At 41.8% G+C, this 20,118-nt stretch overlaps 1 protein-coding gene across 1 annotated transcript in view; it reads right to left on the reverse strand.

The window, feature by feature from the left end:
* Positions 1-20,118, reverse strand: part of lgr4 (leucine-rich repeat containing G protein-coupled receptor 4) — a 76,538-nt gene that overhangs the window by 35,426 nt on the left and 20,994 nt on the right. Inside the window, exons 2-3 of the mRNA XM_060858850.1 lie at positions 8,705-8,776; positions 1,346-1,417 (exon numbers count right to left, since the gene is read on the reverse strand). Of these exons, the coding sequence (XP_060714833.1) occupies positions 1,346-1,417; positions 8,705-8,776 (144 nt within the window). The remainder of the gene's footprint in view (positions 1-1,345; positions 1,418-8,704; positions 8,777-20,118) is intronic.

The raw sequence follows: 20,118 nt of genomic DNA on the forward strand, positions 1-20,118 counted from the left end.
AGTACCCCCAAGCTCGGGGTCAAACCCTGGAGCTGTGTGGCAGAAACCCAGCAGCTGTATCACCATGTAGCATGTGTCTAGATTTCTATAAAGCTAAAGGATGAAATATGAAAAATATGGATGTGTCCTGCAGCAGGAAAGAAATCCAATATATCATTGTGGAACAAGAGCAAAGAGAAGTGGGTGCCAATATTATTACTAACTGAGAGGATCCAAAAGGTGTCCAAAGCGTTAGTCGGAAAGTTGATAGAATATTTGTATCCCATTCAATGCGGAAACATCGTTAATCAATATGATATTATTAAAAATATCACACGCTACTAGAGTACAAGCTATCGATGATATTCTTATTATCTAATCATAAGGATCTTTTTGTTTTCCGCTGTTTTATTTTTCTGTTAATTGTTTAAAGCGTAACACTCCCAGCTTGTCCACAGGAATGGAGCAAGATTTGGGACTTTTTCTTTCTTTCTTCGTGTTGTTACACATAGTTCTCCTTCGTTTTTTTAACAACCTGATCCAGGCTCTTTAAACCAAGATGAATCATTCGATTTTCATTGTCCGTAGATTAAGAAAAGTAAATCGCATTCAAATACGAGTCATTTTCTACAAACAGTCTTAAGCAGAGATTCACTGGCTTCTTCCTGTGACTGATCAGATGTGTTCGTCTGAGCTCCTCAGCCAAATCCTTCCTGGTGCGCAAGCTGGTGTCAAACTGGTGAGGTTTATATCAGGTGATTAGACTGCTATAACCTCGGGCAGAGTCAGCGTCTGGGTGCATCACAGGGTCAGCGGAAAGGCCAGAAGGAGGACAGGAAGACGGAAATAGAGCTTTATGCAAAACAGAGCCAAGGCGACGCGGGGGAATGATACACGTAGACAGAAATGGCTCGCAAAACACCTTAAGGACAAAGCCGTTATGTCATTACACAGACATACCAGAGCAGAGAGGCAGGATAGGAAAGAAGGAGATAAAGAGACACGCAGATAGACACAGATACTGTAGAGAGACCGAACTTGTCCCAAAGCCTAGCATTAATCAGCACTGAAGCATGCTAGGAGGCCTTTTTCCATCCCGGTGACAGACCTGAAGATCCTTTAGTGGTCAGATTCCTGTTAGTCACTCGAAGCTATTAGACAAATCAACACTCCACCTGGTGCCTGTGATCAGCGGACAGAGATACGGAGCCGGGGAACACGTCCTCCATCAATACTGGCCTCGTTCCGTCTGTCACTAATAATAACAAGCTTTTTGATTTGAGCTGTGTGTGTGTGTGTGTGTGTGTGTGTGTGTGTGTGTGTGTGTGTGTGTGTGTGTGTGTGTGTGTGTGTGTAGAGTACTTACAGTACTTTAAGCTGGTGGAGACCAGACAGAGCTTCAGGGTGGATGAAAGTAAGATCGTTACCTGCCAATCTCCTAGAAAGACAACAAAAGAAAAAAGGAGAGACAGACAGACAGACAGAAAGAGAGAGAAATGATTACTGCAATGTTATATTCGATTTCTTCCACATTTCTAATAATCTCATCCAGCAACCCAATCCATATATAAAGAACTAGCCCCAGTTTAGCTTAAAACAGCCGTCTGTAAGTTCCAGAGCTCTCTGCAGCACTACTCCATCACATACTCCACTATTCCTGCCCTGTTTATTGACATACTCCACTTTCTTTTTGCCTTTTATGGAAAAGGGGTGAATCTTTACCACCTCTTTTCCTGAGCTCATTTCTGGGCCAGAAATAATGTACACCAAAAGCCTGAAATAAGGAAATCAGCCAAATCAAAAAGGCACCACAATATAAGTAGGTAGGTTGTAACCTAAGGTATGTTTAAAATTGTTTCGATGTTATATGCCTGTACGATACAACCAAATTTAATATATTACTCACTGCAACTCTAAAGTTTAAAAGTAAATTGACAATACAGTGACAGCAATTTAAAGGTAGGGTCTCCGATATTTGAGAAATGCTTCAGAATACTGCGTTGGGCCACCAAACAAAACAAAAATCAAAACCAACGTGTAGTTAATGAGCAGAAAGGGGCGGGTCTTGTCAATATGGGCGGAGAGAGTGTTCAGTGCGCATGTGTGACATTAGCAAAAAGCAATGTTACTACACAAAACACGGTTGTAGCTGCGTCTCTACATTACTACGATAGAAAAGAGGTGTTATTTGTGTAGTAACAGCGTTTAGCTCAGGAGTTATTGACTCGGCAAACTCCAATCTGTGAATATGTGACCAACTTCCTGCTCCTTCAGTTCTCTCCAGCGCTGGAAAGCTGATCCTATATAAACACGTCCTACTTCTTTCTTTATCGTAAGCCTTTCTTTGCTTTCTTTCTTTGTTTTTATTCTCCATGTCAATGTTAAAACCGCTTTCTGCTAATGTCTCACACGTGCACTGAACACTTTCTCAGCCCATATTGACAAGACACGCCCCTTTCTGCTCATTGGCCACACGTTTGTTTTGATTTGTGTTTTGTTTTGTGGCCCAACGTAGTTTTCTGAAGCATTTCTCAAATATCGGAGATCCTACCGTTAAATCAAATAGTTATGATCAGGGCAAAAAGTTTCAACCTGGAACAACATCAGGCCTTGGTGTGCTTTACACTGAGACTCCATGGCTCTTATCAGGTCTGTGCTGTCAGCATCTGTGTCCGTGTGTGTGTCTGGAACCCGCTATGCTGATGATAAGCTCTTCGGTCCGAACTTCCCTCCCGACCAAAGTACCTTCCGAGGTGGTAGAATGTGGTGGATCGGTGTGAGCAGACATGTTTGAGACTAAAAACCTGCCAGCTTATAAAATCCTTCTTGTCTCACACACACACACACACACAAACCTGTGCTTGCATGCACACACAGCAACACCTGCTAATCACAGATGGTGTGTGACGAGAGGAATTCTCGTGTCTAGCTCCACTTAGGAATGCTCGCTGCTCACTTTGAGGCTGATGAATGTATGAACGCACGGCCTACAAGATGGTAACGCCGTAACAATGTTCTAGAACGTTGTGTCTATCGATTCCACGTGACTGAACTGAGTTACTCCCCTGAATAAAGGTTTGTGACCGCATCGTTCCCTGCTGTGCTGTTCCACTGCACTGGGGTTAACTCTGTTCTTTATCACTCCAGTCTTTCTGCCATCAGCACCGACATCTTCAGGAGAAGCCAGAACAGAACTGCTTCATGATAACGCTATGTCAAGTCATCACCTTCACTCGACTTAGTTGGAATAAACAACTATATTATTAACTTGTTTAAATTCTATTAATAGAAGCAATTCAATCATGTTCTAATGAGAAACATTTTTCTGGAATCTAAACGTAATAAGTTCTATTTAATTTGAATTTTTTTTAGTGTACCTACTCTCTCTCTCTCCATCTCCCTCTCTTTCTTCGCTTCAATCTCTCTTTCTTATGTTCTCTCTTTCCCTCCATTGGTCCTTCATGCCCTTCTCTGTCTCGTTCTCTCTCTCTCTCTCTCTCTCTCTCTCTCTCTATCCCTCCATCTCCATCTTTTCCCCCCTCTCTTTCTCTCTCTCTCCCCTCGCCATCTCTCTCTGTTCTCCTTCTCCTTTTCCCCGTCTCTCTCCCTCTATCTCTGTCTCTTTCCCCCTTCTCTCTCTCTCCCTCCATCTCCGTCTCTTTCCCCTTCTCTCTCTCCCTTCATCTCTGTCTTTTTTCCCATTCTCTCTCTCTCTCTCTCTCTCTCTCCCTCGCCCTCCATCTCCATCTAGTTTCTCCTTCTCTGTCTCTCCCTCCATCTCCATCTCTTTTCCCCTTCTCTCTCTCCCTTCATCTCTCTCTTTCTCTCTCTCTCTCCCTTCATCTCCATCTAGTTTCTCCTTATCTGTCCCTCGCTCCATCTCTTTTCCCCTTCCTCCATCTCCGTCTCTTCTTCCTTTCTTTCTTTCTCTCTCTCTCTCTCCCTCCCTCCATCTCAATCTCTTTTCTCCTTCTCTCTCTCTCCCTCCATCTCTCATCATCACCACCTGTATCTGTGTGTCATGTTGTACACAATGCTCCTGGCCCTCAGACTGCAGTGTGTGTCACTATGGGTCCCTTCATTCTATACCTAGTTTTCTCCCTGAACATGCAGAAGAGCTCCACAGCACTGCGCAGCTCCTGGAACAACCTGGAACTAACTGGAGCTTGACTTTTTTGTGGTTCTGGCATGTTATAACACCCTGAGTAGGATGTCACAAAGAAATCAAAGCAAATTATGAAACCTAAGGACTATCAGGTTGTACTGTAAGGACTGTAACTACAGCATAAAGAGCTGCAGGAACTCGCCCACTGCTTAACGTGCAGACGTTTAGCGATGCCACGATTCAGTCATTTCACTGATGTTTGCTTTTTGTGTAGTCTGGGTTTAATATGCAATATTTATTTGCAATCTTGTTCATCGTCACTTCGTTCATCAATTATCGATCGTTATCGTTATTCGTTATCAGTGCTTTCTGTGATCGTGTTGTTTTTCATCGCATGGTACTGAGAGAGGCTTAAGAAGAGAAGAAAGAGAGGAAAGAAGCGTGAAACTGCTTTAACTGGGAGTCTGAGGACATGACAGCAGCATCTTATCAGCAAGGATGATCATAGGGGTGCAGATCTACAGCACACAGTACCACACACACACACACACACACACACACACACTCTTTCTTCCACAGAGAAACACGACAGTGGAAGGATTCCTAAAGCAAGCATACATTTATATTCTTGTTTGTTTTCCACGAAAGCCCAAAAAGCTGTTGTTTCTATATGTGGAGTAAATGTGCAGCGAGCGCTAACGCATCTGGTAGCTCTGTGGATTCTGCTCTATACACACCAGCTACACAACAGCCCATGGCCTTTCACTCTCACTCTGGTTTGGCCGAGTATCAAAGCCACCAATTAAGGTCATCCGCGTACACACACACACACACACACACACACGCACGCATACACACGCACATGCACTCACGCGCTCCTCTGTAAAGGGTGGTTAGGTTCTCTGGGCTCTGGAGACAACATCCCTGATCTTTATTTGCCTGCAGCTCATGTAATCTGGGTTCTGCGGTTGCTGGGCTCAGCTGTACAGGCCGTCTTTAGGGGAACAGCTGTGCAGCAAGTCAGCGCTGAGGAAAAGCTGCTAGGATATCACACACAACTCCTAAACCAGTGCAGCAAACTTTCAAGAGAAAGGAGTTCAAAAATAACCTGAAATTTCACAGAAAAGAAATCTGATCATGACAAATTACAGCTGGGTCCAAATAATTATGTGTCTCTCTTTTTTTTTTTAAACAAAAGTAAAATATGTTTCTTGTAGATCATGATTAATATTCGTGAAGACAATTCTACTTTATCTGCATATATAATAATAATAATAATAATAATAATAATAATCATAATCATAATAATAATCATAATAAATAGGAAAAATGACATTTAGTTAGAAATAATGTTGCAAATGTCATTTAGTCTGAAGTCCACATTTAGATCCACCTCTAACATAAATACCTAATTAAATAAAAATTACTAGCTGAAAACCAAATAAACTAAAAAAAACTAAAAATTTTAATTAAAAATAAATATCCTGGTCTTTTAAACATTTTTTTTTACTTAGCTTTTTTTTTTTGACTGTTACGAATGCAATAATCTTATTTATTTTTCCTTCCATTTCTCCAATACACAAATGGTTTCAAGACAAACTATATGACTATGAAGTATGTGGACATCTGACCATCACAGCCATATGATATACTGTATGTCAGAAAAGTAGAGTCATATATTTCAGGACAATAATGTGTTGTATTGTCATGTTACTCAGCCCTGATAAGATGCTCTAAAAAATGGCCTGATAAATCAAAGATAAATCAAATCAATCTAAATCCATCATCGATGCGGATCATCGTGTGGTATTATGACTTGTATAAAATTGGATGAAACTGAGGTGTATGCCTCAGCATGACAACGCTCCTGTGCACAAAGCACAGAGCTCCATGAAGACATGGTGTGTTAAAGGTGGGGTGCACGATGATTGAGAAATGCTTCAGAAAACTGAGTCGGTCCGACAAACAAAACAAACGTGTGGCCAATGAGCAGAAAGGGGCGGGTCTTGTCAATATGGGCGGAGAGAGTGTTCAGTGCGCATGTGTGACGTTAGCCGAAAGCGTTTAAAGCATTAACATGGTGGATAAAAACGAAAAGCGAAAAAAGGATTACGATAAGGCAAGAAGTAGTACCCGTGTTAATATAGGATCAGCTTTCCAGCGCTGGAGAGAACTGAACGTCTTCCGCGTAAAACGGAGCTAAACCTTTCACGGTACAATACACAGTACTACAAAAACACATTTCTATTACCATAGTATTACTCATTGAGTTCATTTATTGATAAAAATATCCCCTCGGCCAGCCGCCCCAGCAGGTTCCGCCATAATAGTTGCCTGGGTTATGTATGTATGTGTGGGCGGAGCTATCAAAACAGGGGTGACACCCATTTCGGTTAGGGGCATGTTTGTTTTGGTGATTTCAAATGTCAACTTTTCTTTCAAACATCGTAGACCCCACCTTTAATGTTGGAGTGGAAGATCTGGAGTGTCCTACACAGAGTCTGGACTCTGACTCAACCCCACTGAACACCTTTAAGATGAAGTGGAACTGAACCCCAGACCTCCTCACCTCACTTCAATATCTGATGGGTCACCAACAGCCGGTACCAAATTCCTCGTGTGTGTGAAAACATACTAAGCAAACCTTCAGCTGACTAGTCCTCCCCTTTACATGCACACACAAGTATTTGTTCTGTCAATCATGAATCATACTTTTTTTTTTAAGCTAAGCAATGACTTTTTCATTTAGCTGGTAATAAAAGTGCGTAAATAAAAGAGCACACAAAGACAGACGTCCTGAATCAGTCGTAGGTTTAGCTACAAAAAATGACGACTGTTTCAATTACTGTTCGATTATTGATGCTAAAAATTAACACACACACACACACACACAAACACACAGACACACAGAAACACAGAGAGAGAGAGAGAGAGAGAGAGAGAGAGAGAGAGAGAGAGATACTATATTTATTCACCTATCCATCAGGTTGAATGTGCAGCAAATTGGATGTGTGTGTGTGTGTGTGTGTGTGTGTGTGTGTGTGTGTGTGTGTGTGTGTGTGTTGTGTGTGTATTGCGTGACACTGAGGTGCAGAATGTTTTTCTGTGGTGCTGTGGGTTTGTCCCTCCCTCTCATTAAGTCTGCCTGAAGGACACCAGCCACAGGTCACACACACACACATAAACACACACAGAGACATTCACAGACACAGACAAACACACACACACACAAACTGCAAAGTAATGAGTGCTGCACTAATGACTACACTAATGAAACAACATAAATGACTCTTTAAATGCACGGGCTCGTCGTACATCTTTCTCTCATTAAAGCCGTCTGTCTTTCACGAATCCAGCGCTGAAGAAGAATGCTGGTGAACTCATGACCCAGGATCATGTGCCCTTTAGTACCCACTGAACCGATGACAACCGAAAACAAATTTATGTATTAAAAAAAAAAGAGTCGTCGTGAACTCTGCCTGTCCCAGTAACCATTGTTTTGCCCTCTTCCTTCCTGCCTCACATTCCTCGACACAAAGCGCTGAAAAGTAAATTGCTCTCTGACAAAGCGCTCGAAGGCCCCGTGTTTGGGAAAGAAGGCACAAAGATTGGGGCTGGCTGAAAGACGGGTGCGAGCGTAAGAAAACACACTCCTGTTCTGAAAAGAAAAGAGGAGTGAAGAGAAGAAAGGAAAAGCCAAGGATAACAATGTGGTGGCTTTTAGGAGCTGGTCATCGGGGCCGTCTGGGAGTGGCGCTACCTGTTATCAGGTAGACAGATGATATCTGCGCTTCCCACACGGCCGGCGCAGACGGACAGACGCAGAGCGACTGCGAGAGCCAGACACATGCCGGGAGATTAGACTCATCTCAGGTGCATGTACAAATAGTCTGACCATAATACACAAAAATCAGTGCAAACTGATCAGTGTGTGAAAAAGAACATTCAAGTGTAGATCTTTATGTTCTATTATGTTCTATTCAAGTAACCTTCAGGCTTATAAGTGCGACATTATTTACTTTAACATCAATAAATCAATCAAAAAAACAAAAGAGGTCTCTGATAAAGACAAAATTATTTTACTTTAGTTTTTTGAAAATATAATAAATTTGAAATTCGCATTATTATTATTATTTATTTATTTAAAATAGAAACATTTACTGTTTAAATAAAAAAAATAATGATTCTTTTTGTATAATTTAATCATAAAATTCACACACACACACACACACACACACACACACACACAAACACACACACACATACACACGTCCACACACACGATAGCTAAAAAGAACAGCTGAGAGAAAAAAGTTTGCATCCCCCATTGTTACTGTGTGCAAAAAATGAATGCATAGAATAAAAAATAAATTAAAAAATAAACTAAAAATAGGTAAAAAAAAAAATAAATAATAAGCTGCAAACAAGTCTGTTTTACGATCTATAAATTGACTATAAAGAAATCTGAAGGCTGAAATTCTCACACAGGTATTTATCATCACACTGAGGAGTAGGAGATGGAGGCATAGACATATATCCACAATAACATGTCCTGTCGCTACACAAAGCTTTTTAGACCTGCGAGAGAGAAAAAGACGGAAAAACACACGATCGACTTACAGTTCCTCCAGGTACGGCAGGTTCTTGAACACATTCGCAGGCAGCTCTGTGATGTTGTTCATGCTGAGGTCACTACAGGATGGGAAAAAACACACAAACACACATGTAATTATTGCAATGTTATGATTTCAGGACTGTGAAGACATGAGAGAGGAACAAAATACAATGTCTTAGCGTGAAAATATCTTGAATATAGTCAAATGTACTTACAGTAGTTCCCATCAAATAACAATACACCGAATAATACGCTAGACATTTTACTCATGTCTTGTTGTACTGGTGAATCTTTTGTTAAATGTAAGCATAAGTCTACAAAATAATCTGCTGAAGTGAAAGATTCGTTTTAAGATTTGAATCATTTCTTGTACGTAAGTATCTGTCCGAGAAATGGAGGCTGAAACAAACGCAGCTGATGTTGTAACAGCATATTTTAATAAAAAGCAGACAGGCGATTTCAAATACGTTCAGCAAGATCAAAATCAAATAACAGACGAAGGTCAGAGGAGGAACAAACAGGATAACAAGAGCTCAGGCAATTACTCGAAAACCAAGAAGCTAGCAAAGTCGTACCAGAAAAACAAACACAGGAATATGAGGCCCGGTAAACGTCGGATGCGGCAAACAAACTGTGTTTAGGAAGAAAGAAACATAAGAGGATAAATGGAGAAGCTAATCATGGAGCAAACTGAAAACAGGTTTAGAGGAATCAGGAACCGTGAGGGAAACGACCAATGACAATGCAGAGGCGGAGACAGGAGATGAAGTGAAATAAAAGACACGTGACAACATAAACAAATGTACGACAAGATGTAGCGCTGTAAGTGGTTATACACACTGAGGGGGAAATACGTCAAAGGGTAACTGAAGTCAGTAAAGTGTGTGTTATAGACTTCAGATTATTTTTGTTTCATGATTGTGTAGAAATTAAAAAGTAGATTAGTAGTAAATTAAAAGAATCTCTTTTTGTGTTATGAGTCGGGTTCATGTACGGATGTGATGTAGCAACGTGATCTCACCCCCTCTCTCTTACCCGCCGCAACCTCCACTCTGTCTCCCCTTTTTCTGTAGCTTCTGGCACTCTTTCATCTCTTCCTGAGTCCTTTTCCTTACTAACCTTGGACTCAGCCACAGACACTTTCCTCTCCTCTTTTTCCTTAACCATGGACTTTCTCTGCCCTCTGTCCAATAAACCCAAGAAAATTTCTTGTTCTGCTCCTCGGCTTTCAGATGTTTTGTGCAACAATCGAAGAGAGAAGATCATCTGAGAGAAAGTGGAAGAAATCACAACTTGATGCAGATCTTGACTCTTACCATACACTCTTGGCCAAGTTCTCTACTCAGATGTGACTTCTGCCAAGATTTCCTTCTACAAGGAAAAGCTTGAAGCTTCGGCACAAGACCCACGTAAGCTCCACAACATCATCTCTTCTCTACTCAACCCCCCGACTCCCCCTGCTTCATCCTCTCTGACTGCAGGAGACTTTGCTTCTTTCTACCACGAGAAGATTAAGAATATCTGCATGCCTTTCGCTTCTGCCCCGTCTGCACCTACAGTATATCTCACAGTCAGGATTCCCTACTCTTTTGTTGTCGCATTTCTCAACCGTAACAGCAGAAGAGATTTTACAACTCATCTGTGTCAACACGTCTTGTGATCCAAACCATCCCTCCCAATTGGATCAACTTCCTTCCACTATGCTCCAGAACATCTGCCCATCATCACCAATATCATCAATGGATCCATAACATCTGGTCATGTACCAACTACCTTCAAGAGAGCAAGGGTTATTCCTATCCTGAAGAAACCTGCTCTGGATCCAACAGACATCAGTAACTACAAACCAGTATCACTTCTCTCTTTTCTTTCAAAAATTCTTGAATTCATTGTCTATAATCTTTAAAGCAGCACATTCAACAAAGACAGCCCATTTGGATGTCCCTGAGAAGCTGCATGCTGCTAGATCAGCCAAGCTGTCATCCGACCTCATCCTCCTCGACCTTTCAACCACAAGATTCTCTTGTCCACCATCAGGAGTCTTGTCCACACAGGCTTCCCGGGTACTTGTTCAGTCTCTTGTCATCTCAGGACTGGACTACTGCAACTCACTGCTGGCAGGTATACATCTGAACACAATTCGTCCTTTACAAATGATCCAAAATGGTATCTTAATCTCTGCAAATGATCTCATGGTATCTTAAGTCTGTAGCCTAGTGAACCAGAGTTCTTGCATTCAATGATACAGTCGCTCAGGATAAGGCCATCTGCCAAATGCTGTAAATGTAAATGATCTGCGGCTGACCGCAGGACAGAAACCTTTCTGACTGAAAAATAACTAACGAATTGGTGTAATCGATGTTACCGGAATCATTTGTTTACGACAAAGACGTAGTTTAATTTTTTTCCCTCTTTGTCTCAGGACTGACTGTTCTGGTTCGTGTTCCCACACCTTCAAGCAGCCTAGAAGCCTTTATCTGTCACATATACATTTACATAAGATTTCGCATACGCCCTTATCTAAAGTGTCAGAAAAGGCAGGTGTCTTAACGGATAAAATACAGACCCAAAAAGAGGGATAACAAAAAAAAAATAGTTTTTTATAAGTGGAAAATAACAAAGGCTACAAACACTAGGAACATAGAAACACAAACCACAGAAACAGAAAACAACAACAAACCTAAAACAGCAAACCAAAGACAAGGAACAAGAGACAACAAACAAAGAGACAAGCATAACCGACACAAGACAACTGGTATAAATAAGGAGAACAATCATTGAAACACAAAGAACAGGTGTCCAATGGCAGGAAAGGATTAAGGATGGGGCGGGGCAAACACAGGTGATACACAAAAAAACAAGAGCACATGGCACAAGACACAAAAACTACCAGAATGTCCCCTTAGTGTCCAGGTAGGGAATAATCCCAGCCACAAATGTCAATAATCCTGACATTTTATACAACTGAGCAATTGAGGGTTAAGGGCCTTGCTCAGGGGCCCAGCAGTAGCAGCATGGTGGACCTGAGGTTTAAACTCACAACCTTCCGATTAGTAATACAAAACCTTAACCACTAGATTATTGTCAGTTCAGCATGTAATCCAGCTGTGATACAGTGTCCCTGGAGCAGAGGGTTAAGGGCCTTGCTCAAGGGCCCAAAAGTGTGGGGGCAGCCTGGAAGTGCTGGGGATTGAACCTCAATCCTCCAATCAACAACCTTAACCGCTGGAGCCACCACTGCCCACCTATAAGCAGTTAGTCAAAGTGCTGCTACTTTAGTAATGGTTAATAATAATAATTCATGTTGTTCAGTTGTCATGCTGCAGCGAGTTTGAGCCTCTTGGTCCCAGTGAAAGGAAAAAGACAGTGTTCAGTATGTGGAAGAAGAACACATGGTCAGCATGGACATATTTTTTTTTCATATAATTTATATTTATTGGAACTTGACCATTTTTCACTCAACAAATCCCTTTTTTCCACTTGATTTTAAATCTGACATTGAGTAGACATGGAATAGTTCACTCACATGCTTTCATCTGTATTTGGGTGTCTTCCAAAGAAAGAAGTGAAAAGATTTGGTGAAATGTAATTGCTTTGGTGTTTAGACTTCAAGATAAAACTAAGATCAGATATGTGAATAAAATAAGATGTGGCATCCAATCTACTGTAAGCAAAAAAGAAACCCTCTAAGCCAGATGTGTTTATGGCCTACTGTCTCGTCTTTCACACCTCTCTGACCCAAACAGCCTGCTGTGTGACGGCATTTGGCAGACACCGTTTCATTTCATATTCATTTCATTTTATACAACTGAGCAATTGAGGGTTAAGGGCCTTGTTCAAGGGCCCAGCAGTGACAACTTGGGGGTCAGGGGGTTAGAGCTCACAACCTTCTGAATAATAGCAGATAGCAGATACGCATGGATAATCACTGCCTCGATCATGTTTTCTGCTTTTCAGTACATATATCACAATAAAGAGTGTGTCTGTGTGTATGTGTGTGTGTGTGTGTGTGTGTTTGTGTGTGTGTGTGTTTGTGTGTGTGCGTGAACATGCTCCATCCCCTGCTTCCATCCCATCTGATCTATTTGTATCAGATCTAGCTCCAGCCCAACCTGCCTCCTCAAGCTGATGTTGCTGATCCACATGTTCATAAGCGCTACGCTCTGGAGCACAGATAATGCCCAATTCCAGATCAGCGGCTGAGATGAAGAAGCTATGCTACAATAATAGAAAGGAATCCTAAATGAGAGCTTATCGGAGATGTGATCGGTGGCGCTGAGCTGCTCCGTGATACTGTACCACGATCATCTGCTTCTCTTGTCATGCAAGTACGACATCTGAAGTGTACAGGCGCTGCTCGGGTTCCAATCTTGAAACACAGCTCAGTCTTAACTGAGCCTGCACTAACTTGAGGGTCTTCACAAACCAAAAATACACCCCACACAAAGGCCTTAGATATCCAACTGCCCCTCCCCCTATCTCTTGAACCTTGAATCTCTCTCTCTCTCTCTCTCTCTCTTTCTCTTTGAGGCTCTGAGGAGCGACACACAGCTTGTAGGTGGTACAGCATGTAGCAGCATGACAAAAATGTAGAAGTGTCTTTCCATGTCTCATTCCCTCACTTATAACTAGCTATTCTTCTTTCCCTCTATCTCTTTTTAACTCTTACATGCCTAACTATTTCCTTACAGTTTTCCCTCTCATTTTCTTTCTCTCCTTCTGTAACACGCTGGTGTTCGTTCCCTGCCTTGCTATTCTTCTACTTTAAAATAACTTTACTTCTCTTTCTCTCCATCTCTCTCCACATCTCTGGTTTGTCACTCTTCATCCACTATATCATCTCTCTGTCCTTTCTTTCACCCTGGATTTCTCGTTCTTTATCTCTCTATTATTTATACGGCTCTCTCTTTATAAATAGATTTCTTTTCCCCGGGCTGATTTTGTGTGTGTGTGTGTGTGTGTGTGTGTGTGTAAGAGAGAGGGAGAGAGAACACTACAAGCAGTTTATAATGTACTTGGGAAGGTTTTTGTTTATAGAATTATTGTATTATTATTATTCTATTCTATTGTATTATTCTATATTATTCTATTATTCTATTCATCCAAAAAGCATCATTAAACACATAAAACGACAAAAAAAAAAATTGCACAAATCTATCAAACAATCCCAACACTAATATATGTGAGAATGACCACCAGGTGCTTTATGTCTATATGTAAGATCATTTATTCATATCATTTATTCAAAGTCTACTCTTCCTCTCCATTTCTTATACTCTCTCTCCGTTGCTTGTGCATCTACGCTGCATTTCAAGCAACTGAAGTTAAACCTGTACTGTTTTCACTATAATAATAGCCTGGACCGGACATTGGTGTGTTCATTTTTTATTACGCACGGCTCTCGTTCTGATCACAATCAGACCGTTCTTTAACAGAAAGAAAGAAAGAAAGAAAGAAAGAAAGAAAGAAAGAAAGAAAGAAAGAAAGAAAAAGTAATTAACAGTTACATGCAAACTGCAGCTGCAAGCCGTGGTCACTGAAATGCGGCTTTGAAAAAAAAATGCAGTTAATATTATAAAGAAGACTTTAACTGGCCTTCAGATCTACGGGGTTGAGTGATGATGTGTCACAGCCTGGAGTTTTAAATAACATGATGCCTGACTTAACACTCACTGGAGAAAAACCATGAACTTTCCAGATTTTCCCTGATAGAGCAATATGGGAGCAGCAGTAGCTAGTTACACAGTTTAAATGTAATGCATTCCTTCAAATTTATTTCTATACGCACACTTGTAACACATCCCATGTAGGAGATGTCCGTTCGATCGATATACACGGCAATTCGCCTCAGAAACCTTTGGAGCAAAATATGTGTGAGGGCATTTGGATTAGCTTTGTAATAAAACTGGCTAAAACTAGCATCAGGTAACATGCTTAGCTAAAACTAGCCACAGGACTAAGCTTCTGATCATTAACGTTATTAACATTAAAGCAGGAAATATGTTCAAGTGGGGTTTTGTTGTCTTTTGAAAAATGTAGGCATCTGAGATTTTCCTGTTTATTAGAGCTCATGGAAATGTAGTTAGCAGCTGCTGCTAAACATAATTATATCAAACTGTAAACATATGAAGTTTTTTCTTAGCAATTTCCCAACACACCTGAGGTAAATGTTGACATTCTGAATATATTTGTCTTATTTGAGTTTAGGGTATGTACAGGTTAAAGAGTTTAACAATCAAGAATGGATTCATTCAGACTGATTAAAATCTCTACATGTAAACATCAACACTGTGAATGCTGGTAAAAGACTGATGAAGTTAATAATAATAAAAAAAAACAACAAATCATGCCATTTATTGTCACAGTGGCTAAATCCCCACTCTGATTTGTATATTGTTACATAAAAAAAGATCACCAGATTAGGTTTTGTAACAAAACCTAAACAAAAAAAGGTGACATCATTTTCCATCGGCTTCCTGTACACTGTTTCACAATGTGGGCTCATTGAAGAGGTCTCAGTGGCGTCGTGCACTGTTGGGCTCTAGATCTTGATTACAAATCCATTCTCTGTCTTCTAAAGCACAGTGCTGGGCTGTAGACGTGGAAACCGGGGCACAACAGAGCTGAACAAACATCCTACGATAGCTAATGAGCTGAATCCCCCACCAAATGGACTGAAGGAATAAAACAAGAGACAGGAGGGGGACGAGAGAGAGAGAGAGAGAGAGAGAGAGAGAGAGAGAGAGAGAGAGAGAGAGAGAGAGAGAGAGAGAGAGAGAGAGAGAGAGAGAGAGAGAGAGAGAGAGAGAGAGAGAGAGAGAGAGAGAGAGGATTCGCCATCTTGGATTTCACTGACAGGCCTTTCTACAGTCTTGAAAGTGTATATGTGCATGAGGGCCTCTGGACCCCACTGAGGATCAGATTACCCCCTACCCCCAACACACACACACACACACACACACACACACACACACACACACACACACACACACACACACGCGATTCACATGAATACAAAAAGTGGCTGCTGAAAGGGGCCTCCTCCCGCCTCCTCCCCCTCCCCCCAGAGCCATGACCCCCTGCTCCATCTCCCTGTCCTTCTCTCCACACACAGGTCCACATTTACCCTTCAGTGGACCATGCAGCACTAGTCTTACCTCTTCTCCTCCTCCTCCTCCTCCTCCTCCTCCCCATCTCTTTCTCCCTCTTCTTCCCTTCCTCATTCTTGCTCTTGGCGGCATCTCTGGGCCCCTATTTGTTTCGCACTCCTGGTGGTCCGTTGGATACATTATGTGTTAGCCACCCCACACTACCCCCACCCCACCCCACCGCACCGCTCTATCTATCTGTTTCTCTCACCCAGAGATCGCATTCACAAGCCCACACAAACACACACACAAACACACACACAAACACACACTTTTAAACCCGCAGCCCCAGGCCCGGCTGCTATCACTGCTATTACTCAGCTGGCGGAGATTCCCGGGGCAAGATGAGAACACCATTTAGCTAGTTAAGTGTGTGTGTGTGTATGTGTGTTTGTGTGTGTGTGTATGTGTGTGTGTTTGTGTGGGTCTGTGAATGTGATTTCTGGGCCTCTAAAGCTGTTTTCCTCATCAGGGACTTTGGGCTGCAGCAGTCACACAGATGGGGCAGATGTAGAGGCCATGCACCGGTCGCATCGGTCAGCTATTCATCAATCTCATAACAGTCAGACTCCTGATCTCTCTTTCATGTACCTTTAATATCTATTTTCCAAATAATAGTTCAGCTCATCTCTATATCTCTGTACGACAGGTAATACTCAGGACACAGTACGTACACAGACACAGAGTAGAAGGGATCTTGTATATTGTACATACATTCTTGGGAAATAAAACGTGTACTTAATAATTCTCATTATTAATAAAGGTGGCAATAAAGATTTCTGTGTAGGAAAAAAATCTTCACCTAAAAGATGTTCACTAGGTTTCAGAGAGAAAAATGCAGCAAAAAGGGGTGAAATCATGGAAGCTAGGCAACTGTTATGTATAAATATGTGATATAGTTTATGTTATGAACTATATATAACATGTTATAAATAAATATAATTAAAATTTATTTAAAGATAAATTTATTCACAGAATTCAGACCCTGCCCTCAAATATCCATTGTAAGTGAATTTCAAGGAAACATTTTTTTTGTTTTGTTTTGTTTTCTCTGTACAGAAAAAAGATTTATGTCTTGGATTTATATTTAAAAATGCTGGAATGCCCCTTTAAACATGATCGTGGAATCGTACTCCTGGAAAATGATCATGGGCTCGAGCCAAGCAGATTCCCGACGAAGTTGTATGCGCAACCCATCCAAACCAATTGGATGAACCCAAAACAATCCTAAAATGTCCTGATTACGGCTGTAAACACATGACTCCAGCGCTCATTTGTCATAGCCTGAAAACAAACGCAATCAAGAACTAAAGACCTCCGCACGAACTGAGATAATGGGAAAAAGCACTGCGAGCTGTCAGAGCTCATCAGGGAAAAGATCGCTTGTCTAACAAGCAGTAGACAAAATTGAAAACTGTGCTTCCTCATAAAAAATAAAATAAAAAGCATTAAGAAACAGAAACATTGAGTCTCAGGGCATGAGTGAGACGAGGCAGCTACGCGTTGGCAGTGTCAGCGAGCCTTTAAACTGACCTCAGCTCCTGCCAAACGCCCTTAAATACGTAACAAATAACATCCTGTGCTCGTGGAGTTACACGTCTAGGTGCCGCGAGCTCCAAGTGAAATGACACCGTGTCATGGCTTTATCTTTAAATGACTACCTTCGCGAAATGAGCAAGGACCACCCTAAGTGTCACAGACAGGCTGTCTCCGTACCCAGAACACGCTGCTGACACACAGACAATGAGAAAATCCTTCAGCTAGTCTAAGTGCAAGACCACATCAAGTCTCAACAAAGCCTTTACACACCGCCACATAATTATCACAAAAAAGGTTTAGGAACGTTCACAGATGGAACAGAAGTCGTATTGTGTAGTGATAAAGTGTTACAAGAAAAGTCTGTTTAAATAAATATCATCTTTCAGCTTATTCAGTATGTGAGTTTGTGTGTGTTTGGCTTTTCTCATGGGTCAGAAGGTGTTGACTCATTTGCTCTGACTGACAGTAATGTCGACTGTAATTCAAATGACAGGTTGAGGTTAATGGATTCGTTTTTTGCATAAACATCGACAGATACTGTATATATCGGCACGCAAACGCCATCTAAATACAAAATACAAAAACTGTTGATAGTTTGAAGTTGACGTTTTCTGTGAGATGATGTTTATTTAGCAGTTTGGAAGATCTCAGCTCCTTTAACAGAGATAATGCAGACATTTTAGTTTGCATTTTAGGGTTTCTTGGTAACATCACAAGCTGATTTCTTTTTGCCTTATTGACTTTAAAAGAAAGAAAGAAAGAAAGAAAGAAAGAAAGAAAGAAAGAAAGAAAGAAAGAAAGAAAGAACGCTGGTGAGGGAGTGTTGTGATTGTAGAAACTGGCTCAATATCAAGCAAACTCCACTACATTCGGAGCGGCTTGCGGCGTTTCAAAATGAAAGTAGATTTTTATGGAAAATAGAATTAAAGCCTATATTTTGGCACATATACATTACAGCACACATAAATGATTTCTTCACACATCCCAGCTTTGTAGGTTGTGGTCAGAGCACAGAGTCAGCCATGATACAACACCCCTGGAGCAGAGAGGGTTAAGGGCCTTAATCAAGGGCCCAACAGTAGCAGCTTGGCAGTATTGGGGCTTGAACCCTGATTCTCCGATCAGCAACCCAGAGCCTTAACCACATGTCGTATGATGTGTATCACAGGAGGTCATTACACGTGTCTTCACTGGGAGGAGTTTAAAAAAAGAAACCTGTGCTTCAGTACTTCCAAGTAGTTTTCCATTAAGGAAGCAGAAAAGTTGCATCCCAAATTTAGAAAAAAATGCCGGCAGCATTTGAATCCTAGACAGAATAAATAATGCATAAAAAGTATGACGTCATGTTTCAAATAATAAAATATTACATAACAGGCAATTTGCTGTGGTATGAGAGAGTACGATGCTATCGGGACATGCTGCGATAGGAAAATAGTCAGTTTTCAGTGTAACTTTGTTATGCTTCGTGTTACCACGCCATTTTATTACATGGTTCATCTTTAATCGCTTAAATAGAATGTTCAGGGATGCATAAACGTCTTAAATACAACTGGAGATGTGAGTCAGAGTTGGCAGGACATGTGTGTTTCCTTCTGGCGTGTGCCCGCAAAACCCAGCGGGACCCCGGCGTGACAGCAGCAGGGACTCCGGCCAGTCACCGCTGCCCACAAAATGCCCAACCGTTCATGCCAATAGCTGGATGATTGACAAGCCTCCTAAAGCAGGGTGCTAAGGTGCTGACAGATGCGTGGAGAATAAAAATTGGGATGATGAAAATGAAAGCATGAGCATGAGCTCCACCCGAGCGACAGAAGCTTGGTGGTGCTCACCGACGTAGAGGAGATGCCTTGGTGAAGTTTTGCTGTGAGATTACGGTGATTGTACTGGAAGAGTCTGTGAGTTCTCTCCAGCACAGTGAGTTGTGTCACGGCTCGACACTTTAAGATGTGACCACTCGATGATGTATAAATGCACGAGCTAAACACAAACAAACTCATTTTTTTACAGGATATTGTGATAACACAACATTAACACGTCTATAATTCTCCAGTGTTTACACTGAGCCAGGGTTCCACCTGTATTACAAAGCCTGAGAGCGAGAGAGGGAGAAAGGGAGAGAGGGAGAGGGAGAGGGAGAGAGAGAGAGAGAGAGAGAGAGAGAGAGAGAGAGAGAGAGAAGAGAGAAGAGAGAGAGAGAAAGAGAGAGAGAACGAGAGAGGGGGGGAGGGAGAAAGGGGGAGGGAGGGAGAGGGAGAGAGAGAGAGAGAGAGAGAGAGAGAGAGAGAGAGAGAGAGAGAGAGAGAGAACGAGAACGAGAGAGGGGGCGGGAGAGGGTGGGTGAGAGAGAGAGAGAGAGAGAGAGAGAGAGGGGGAGACAGAGAGAGAGGGAGAGAGAGAGAGAGAGAGACAGAGAGAAGTGAGAGAGAGAAAGAGAGAGACAGGGAGAGAGAGAGAGGGGAGAGAGAGAGGGGGGAGAGAGAGGGAGAGAGGGAGAGAGAGAGGGGGGAGACAGAGAGAAGTGAGAGAGAGAGAGAGAGAGAGAGAGAGAGAGAGAGAGAGAGAGAAGAGAGAGAGGGGGGAGACAGAGAGAAGTGAGAGAGAGAGAGAGAGAGAGAGAGAGAGAGAGAGAGAGAGAGAAGAGAGAGAGAGCGACAGAGAGAGAGAAAAGAGAGAAGAGAGAGAGAAAGACAGACAAACAGACAGAAAGAAAGCCGAGAACAAGAGGAAGAAAC

The sequence above is a fragment of the Tachysurus vachellii genome, chromosome 23 (genome assembly GCF_030014155.1).
Source record: "Tachysurus vachellii isolate PV-2020 chromosome 23, HZAU_Pvac_v1, whole genome shotgun sequence".
Classification (NCBI taxonomy): domain Eukaryota; kingdom Metazoa; phylum Chordata; class Actinopteri; order Siluriformes; family Bagridae; genus Tachysurus; species Tachysurus vachellii.